Source organism: Convolutriloba macropyga, chromosome 12 (assembly GCF_964194025.1).
Source record: "Convolutriloba macropyga chromosome 12, txConMacr16.3, whole genome shotgun sequence".
Classification (NCBI taxonomy): Eukaryota; Metazoa; Xenacoelomorpha; order Acoela; family Convolutidae; genus Convolutriloba; species Convolutriloba macropyga.
Genome location: NC_134479.1, coordinates 32,355,453 through 32,363,896, shown reverse-complemented (window position 1 = coordinate 32,363,896; position 8,444 = coordinate 32,355,453). Strand labels below are relative to the sequence as shown.

General features: G+C 34.0%; 1 protein-coding gene across 3 annotated transcripts in view; it reads right to left on the bottom strand.

Annotated features, from left to right (window-relative positions):
• LOC142350601 (uncharacterized) overlaps positions 1-8,141 on the bottom strand; it is a 23,715-nt gene extending 15,574 nt beyond the window's left edge. For all 3 annotated transcript variants that reach the window (XR_012760884.1, XM_075402490.1, XM_075402489.1), the window contains exons 1-2: positions 8,015-8,141; positions 5,119-5,257 (exon numbers count right to left, since the gene is read on the bottom strand). Coding sequence is in view for 2 of the 3 variants with exons in the window: in XM_075402490.1 (XP_075258605.1) it covers positions 5,119-5,257; positions 8,015-8,081 (206 nt within the window). In the remaining variant the exon portion in view is untranslated. The remainder of the gene's footprint in view (positions 1-5,118; positions 5,258-8,014) is intronic.
• Between the last annotated feature and the right edge of the window lie 303 nt (positions 8,142-8,444).

Genomic DNA, 8,444 nt, shown 5'->3' with positions numbered 1-8,444 from the left:
TTCTTAACTCAACTCATTTTGTTGACCGTTACCTTTAGAATTTTACCTTCTCTTCAATAAAATTTCATAAGCACTAAAGTGGATGTGAAGTAACAATTCTAGAAGGTTTTCGCCATTTTGGTTCGCTTTGCACAGTTCTTCTATTCAGACTTCAGATCCTCTTCTGATCTCGCTCTCAACAAACTCACTTGTGTTTTTGATCGAGCTCCCCCCTTCCCCCCCTCCCCCTCAACCAGCGTGTCCCCGGGTTCCGGTTGACCTTTTTTGGGAATCATATCTAAGAACCATAATTAGCCATACAAAAATTTCTTATATGATCTTACTATGGTCGCCGAGATCTCCATATATGATTCTTATATGGTATCCAAGAATCCGGTATTCATATTTTTGCGTTCTTTAATTGCTTTACACAACTTATGGCATTGAGGTACCATATATGGTACTTACATGGTTCTTATATCGTCGATATATGGATCTTACCTGGTTCTTATACGGTTCATATATAGTTGCTCAATGTTTCTTTCTTAATGAATGCATGGTATTGACTTTTTTGGTCGTGCATGGTGCCATGAATATTAATGGTCTTAGATATGGTTCCCAAAATACTATGAAATTCAATTTTTTTCGGGTGTCTTGATAAGTTCTCTCGACTCAGAGTGCAAAGCATGGACGCTTTAAGAGCTTTTTAAGCAATGTTGATTTTCTTTCCATGGTCAGCTATATGGTTACCAAGTTACCATAAACTCCATATATGGCTTCAATATGATTACCAGGAAAGGTTTATGGTGGGCAACCCGGGTTCTCAACTCCCCTCCTTTTGAGTCCACTTTGGATTTTATCGCGTTGTGAGATTGTGATAGTTGAAGAGTTTCTAGACAGCTGTAATCCTTCGCGCTCTTATTTTTGTTGCATCCATCTGTATAACTCTGTGTACTGGTATTATATATATATATATATATATATATATATATATATATATATATATATATATATGGTCTCTTGTATATGAAAATAATTAAAAGTTTCAAATTTTTATAAGCAAATAATGTAAGTCAATTATAAATTTTCAGTCTTTTACCTATAGTTGTTTATGATTGAAGACAAGGCCAAACAGGGGTCCTGCGACTTGAAAAAGTAGCCGGTTTTTTGAGTATTGGAAAGCTTTTGAGCTCAAATAGTGATTGAGAATAGTGAAATCGTTCATAATGAAATCTTTCTATAGAAACACACAAATCAATTTAACTTTTGACCGGTATCTCTCATAATATTTCTACGTTTAATCATACAAGGAAAAGCTGTGAAATCACCTTATACGCCGAATTGGGGAATCAAGATTGGAATCTACACATCTTAAAAATGGGAAAAGGAGTCCTATAATTTAGAATTAGAGAATTAAGTGCCATCAAAGAAGTTTCTCATAAAATTTTGTGTCTGTCTTGATTTGGGGGTTAAATTGAGAGTGAATTTGGTCCTGAGTATACTAAATTTCATGTCTCGACTTGGGCCTAAACATACTCCAAGGCATACATCTTTTTTCTCACACTGCCAGGAACCGCTGGTCTATTTGCATATAATATAAAAGAAACCAGTAAATACAAAACTCAAACGCGATCATTTTGCTTAAACTCATATCCAACAATTCGACCAAACACGTGTTTAAATGTGCACTAAAAGCGGTTTTTTTAAACACTTAGAGATATACAAGAGAGTGTGTGTAAACTTAGTTGCAATGACACTGAAACAATACTCTGGGGACATACACGTACGTAAGTTACGACTATCTAACTGAGATTGAGAGAATATCAATGAGTATTAGATAATTATTACTGAAAAGAAAATTCTAAGTCTCAATTTGATTAGATTCAACTCACTGATTAAATTTCCGTCTGCTGCATTAGGGTCGCGAGTCTCTTTTTTCAGGAAGATAACTGAATGTAAGGCTGTTAATGATACGAAGCCTTGTGAGATCAGCGTAAGTCTTATTAATAATATGCTTAAAGTTTCAAAACCAAAATAAAAAATTAACCTACTACAGATCAAGAGAAAGAGCACAATGATTCATCATTCCTCAGGTCTGCTAAGTTTGAAATAATGGCTAGTATAGAAAACCGGTATAAGAATTTTACAATATATAAAAATTTTATATAAATTTTAATAAAGACATCACTCTCGTAGTTTCAAACCAACAACTGATATTATTTCAAACAAAATCTATCCGTGGCTACAATTAGGTTACAAAATGAACCTGAAATGTTTCCCAGTAAAAGAATCAGGTTCAAAGTTATCTGTGTCTTTTTTTACCTCCAAAAATTTTTGATTTCCTACATTCTTCACAAAAAGTTGAGTGAAATTATCATCTCATCCGTAGGATGACTTTACTGATGTCAAAATTTTCATTCACTTAGCAAGTCGAAAATGTTTTTTCAGTTCAATGCTTCTTCAGTCAAACTTGTTTCCTATTTACTTACATTTGATAATTTTTTCCTACAGCCTGTAATTTGTGTTTTTAAGTCAGGTATATAAATTTCTCATTTCCACCATTCCTTGACATTTTTGAAAACTACGGAGAAGGAAAACGAATTCAAATTAGTTGACGATTATTTTCATATGGTGAGTAGTTACAAAACTGCCACACTTCTCAATGATTTCTGTTATAGAAAATAAAAGCAGAGTTTTATCAGCAAGACATCAGTTGAGTAACACTTTTTTAATAGCGAAATAACAAAGTTGGAGTAATCACCGGGTCTATCCATTAATTATCAACTTCTCATTTCGTGAGGCCTGGAGTACCGTTAGTACACTGACGTGTAGCAAAAACCTTTTCTTATCTCGATAACGTACATTGAAACCAAAATGCTGGGTTATTTTAACAGCGTTATTCGGAAAAAATTTGTTTATTATAAAAGGCTCGAGAGCTTTGTGTTATCAAAAGGCAAGGAGAGACTTAAGACAAAAACAAATAGTAGCAAAGTAAAAAAATAATTTCAAGCGCTCCATTTCAGGTACACCATACTTGTAGAGCAACTAACATGAGAAATGCAAAGTATCGATTAGAGCAAGTTAAAAAATATAATGTTGAGGAAAAGAGCAATCACTACATTCTGATTACTTATTATGCCTCTCAAATTCAGTGAAAATTTTTTTGCCATGTTTTACAACCCGGGTCGAAGTTTTTGGGTAAATTTTCGTAAGAAAAGCGGTGAATGCGGTGAATTTTCGTAAGAAATGCAGTGATTGCGGTGAATGCGGTGAAAAGATATAATTCACCGCTATTCGAGCCCAGGTCTAGGTGTCAACGCTAAAAAGCGTTAAATTATGTGAGATTTTGTTGTGGGCTGAAGTATGCATATTGTTTTCAATAAAATCAGTTGGATGCAGATGAAACTGGAAAGTGTTGAAAGCAGACAAAAGTAGTGAGAATATCAAAAATTTTTATTTTTAAACCATTTTTTCTATATGATGGAGCAAATTATCGACCCCCCCCAACCTAAGTTTTTTTGAACTCTTGCTGTAATCTACTTTCAAATTATTATTGGAAATTTTCAAAAAAAATAGTTGTATGCAATTGAAACTGGAAAGTGTTGAAGACAGACTAAAGTAGTGACAATATCAAAAATTTTTATTTTTAAACCATTTTTTCTATATGATGGAGCAAATTATCGACCCCCCAACCTAGGCTTTCGAACTTTTGTAGTAATCTACTTTCAAATTATTATTGCAAACTTTCAAAAAAATCAGTTGCATGCAAGTGAAACTGGAAAGATTTGAAAGCAAACAAAAGTAGTGAAAACTACCTAACTAAAACCGCATCTAGCGGTGAAAAAAAATAATTCACCGCTTGAGAGAAAGCGGTGAATTATTTTTTTTCACCGCTAGATGCGGTGAAAAAACATAATTCATCGCATTAAGCGGTGAAAAAAAATAATTCACCGCCACCGAGAACGCGGTGAAAAAAAAATAATTCACCGCGATTCACCGCATTCACCGCAAAAAGATGTAAGAAATACGCGGTGAAAATTATCTTTGTCACCGCATTTCACCGCATTTCTTACGAAAATTCACCGCCAAACCTCGACCCGGGAATGATCTTGGCAAGTTTAACCAAGACATTTTTTTGATACACTTTGATAAGATCATTGCAAGATCTTATCAAGATGTACCAAGAATATTTGTCCTACCAAGATCTTGGTAAGATAATCCACGTTTTGCAAAACTGTCATGATCTTGCATGTCTTGGCATGATGCATCAAATTTTGATTCATTGGGAGGTGTAAAATTACCTAAACTGCTGAAATTAATGTTGAATAGTTCTCTCTTTTTATTATTTGTCTGTAATAATTTCACTTTGAAAATTGCCCCCCCCCCTGGTTTTTTTCGTATAATTTATTTCATTGATGAGATCCTGCTTTATCTGACCTTGATCTTTCAATGAAATGACTTTTCGATAAACATTAAATTCGAATAATACCATCTCATTCATTGCAAATATTTTTAATTGGTTAGTATATAAAGATCTCCGCTAAGAGACATTAAGTTCTCGATATAAGTGATTTTTGTCACTCCGACTTCGTTTCTTAAAAACTTGACCATGGATGTCTTATTATTGTGCACACTCATGGAAATTTGTACCAAACGTCTGCATAAATGCTCGGTCACTTTCTGAGTTTTAGATTCGTTTCATCAAGTCTCGAATTGAATTTCTCCTCATTGTAGCTTTGGAAAACAATCAGAGAGTTCATTCATAATTCAAACTAAAGCAAAGTTCCAATACAAAACTTAAGTTTTGTTATACGAAGCACTTATTATCAAATGGTCAAGGAAACCCTTCGGTTAATGTAGGACAAAATTATAGCTGAAAACGTGCGTGAATTGCTTATATCCGCTTGCTCTATGAACGAAGTGACGCAGACAAAAGTTACAAAACTTTATCGAGATATCGGTAAGCAGGTTTTCTTAAAATGATATTCTTTTGATTGTTTTCAAGACAGATAAAGTGAACAAAAAAATGTCGTGAGAAAACTTTCTGGAGTAAAAGTTCTATTTTAATCGAGAGTGGTCAAAAAATCTATCTCATTTCAGCTTTGGCTTGTTGCTCTCATTCCAATGCACTGTATATACCTGTGCTTCCGACAACTTTGTCCAAAGATCTCGATTCCATTGGAAACCCAGAAAACGAGGGACTCAACATCGGGTATATTTGCAGCGCTGGTACCGCCTGGGTTATATTCTATTTCAGTACTCCAAGATCTCGAAATAACTAAAATGGCATGCATGCTATTTGGGAATCGGTATACCGAAAGGCTTAGATTAGGTTCTGAATATATTTTAATTTTAAGTATCATTCATAGACTCAAGAAAACTTAAGTGCCTATTTGCGTAATAAGAGCATATTTATTAAAGATGCATGGCTGCGCTAGTCGACTTGGATTGACAGAATCTTGCAGGACGATACCTCGTCTTGCATGATTTTCTTCTAAAATCATGCAAAAATCTTGCAAGATAGCCATTCTTCTCTCAAACAAGCAAATAATTGGGCCATGCATTAAGTTTGGATAAATATTATCATCAGAGGAGTAATTTTCTTCTCAATATATTTTTCTTTATAGTATATAAAAATAAACATCAGCACAGCATCAATTTTGAGTTTTCAGTATGAATAAAAAAACAACGATTCAAAAGAAACAATGTCTGTTAGCAAAAAATAGCCAAATGGCTTAGGCAAATTATGGTAACAATTACTATTATTATAAATGAAAAAAATTCTTTATAGATGTTTTAAAATTGTTTAAAGAAAAAGTGTAATCATGGAGATCCCTCAATGTTTAGGGAACTAGGAATCCAGAAGTTTATCAAAATCTATTTATTTGTGTTTGTGGTGCTCAAAAGAACAGCAAATTTTTTGCTTAGCTGTCTGCATATAGAATGTTCAATAGCAAAATACAATTAGCTGAAGTAATCATGCTTCATATTATCTCTAAAAAGCACACACAACTCTATCTCGGACAATTTCTGAGCGGAATGAAATACAGTGCAACTGCAGTAGCCAATGAGAGCAGAGTTCGACCGAAACAAACATTTTCGAATCTTGCAGGACGACCGTTCACATTGCAAGATTTTACAAGATAGCCATTGGAGTACAAGATCTTACACGATAACATTTTCTTGCAAAATCTTACCAGATATGCATTTTTCAACTGGTCTCAACTATTGTCTTTTGACGAGCTATAATTTTAAGATATTGGATAATTTTTATTGTCATATTTCCATCAATCGAAATCCTTCCAAAAAATAACATAATACCTTATTTCTGAAATATTTTTCATTGGGAACAAAAATAAAGAAATCGCGTGAACAATTCAACTCAAATATTGTAGCTTAAGCTAGTCTGAAACGGATTTCAGCTTATTGAAAGCCGTTTCCAGGCGTTTGATACCAAAATAGCTTGCCTGCTCTCAAAATTCAGCAATTTTAGTTGTATTAAGATTTCGAATAACTGTTAATCGAACGAGGAAAATGTTTTAGATGGTTGATTGATTTCTCTGACTGCGGGCGTGCTTGGTTTTACTCCTCCTTAGGAAAACTTAATCAATAGGCAATTATGAAACAAAAACATTGAGTGCGGCTGCAGAGTTTAAAATCAATCTAGATTTTTACAGCTAATAATTTCTAGCCTTCTAACTTGATGCAAAATATTTTGAGCTAAACTTGACCGTGCTGTGTATTGACAACAAGATTTTTCGTTTAAGTAACACTGGTAAGACTAAAATGCCAAAAAATAATACAAAATTATTTTTTTTAATGTTTTGATAAATATAGGTGCATATGATTTTAACGATGTCGGGACAAAAAACCAAATGCCAAAATATCCCATGTGACAAAACACCCGAAATATACACAACATTTTATCACAATATTGAAACTACCAGAACGATGATTTGGACTAATATTTAGCTACTGTTTCGGTCATGCCTTGCAGGCAGTGGTCATGACTCAGCGGCCCGTGCAATTTGATATGAAACTATCCCAACCGAACATGTGACTGAGCTATCAGCTTAATTATGAGAAAATGTGCTGGTAGTACCAAGTGCTAATTTGTAATGGGACTAATGAAAGAAAAGATCAAATAGAATAAGTTGGTTATAATGACATTGGGTACCTTGGCACATTCAATATTGTGGCATTGGGTTTTTTGGCATGCAAGCAAAATAACTCTAACAGGGAAACAGTTGGGCATTTTTTTGGAATGCAGTGCGTCCAAAAACTCGTAGAAAACGAAGAAGTTGATTAAAATCCGTTGATTATAATTCATATTAGTAAAAACGATCCTTTAACAACCCTCCTCTCTTTTACACTCAATATAGAACTCTCGTTGTAAACTGAGAGTTCAGATAATCTACTAGTTTTATAAAATGGAAAGCGGACCGCTGCTGACGACCACGCCTCTCATTAGTGATGTAATCCGAAAAATGTGGGTGGTGTTAGCTGCGCAGACGCCTTCGACGGGCAAGACAGAAACAAATTTTTTGCTGTTTGTTTCCGTGTGGCTAGCTGTCATGCCTTGAATGAATATATTTTACTTAGTTATTCCGATTCTTTGTTTTGATGGCCAATAAAATTCAAGCTTAAAATGGTTTGCGATATGGAGATTGTTGAGAAGATCCAACAAAAAATTTTTTGCATAGAAAAAACTCCCTTTTAAAACTTCGACCGGACGTTTATGTCGCTAAAACTTCAAATAACCTTTTCAATGGCTGTTAATTTTCTGAGTGCATATCCAGTCTTAGAATCGATCAACCACAGGGTTCTTATACTTTTTAGCGCACTAGCCATGAACAAATATTTCTGAGCTTTTTATTGGATTTCGTACGATTTGTTTATTAGGTATTCCGCGTCTTATCACAGGTCATAATTTGAAAATAACTTTTATCAGAATTCAATGAAAATTCCACCTTGATCATTGACAATTACTAATTGCTCAACTTCAAAGCTAGGAAATAGAATTTAAAATTTTTACCTGTGAAAAGAACCATCGTTGAGAGTAGCAATTTTTCTGAATTTTGTTCCACCATTGTCATTTTCATCTCAACAAACGAACTTAGAAAGATCAATCGATATAGAAAATGAAATCTGTAGCAATGACATTATTCCAAAGAGCAAAACAAATTAGCTCAGATGTAGAACTTATATTATTAAATGTCAACAGAAGAACAGTAACTTTCGTGTTCGAACAACCTATATCAAGTTTGCGGTGTAAAAATAGAGAATGTGTAAAATAGAGATGTCGTAAATGAAGAAAAACTAGCAGATGTCATCCGTAGACTGTCAACTTGAAATAGAGAATAGTCGCAAAAATTGGTTTTACTCATGCTGGTCAATTCATCATTCGTATAGTAAGCTTTCAGAAAGTTACTTGGCTCATCAAGATGTTGGATGTCCAAGGTTTA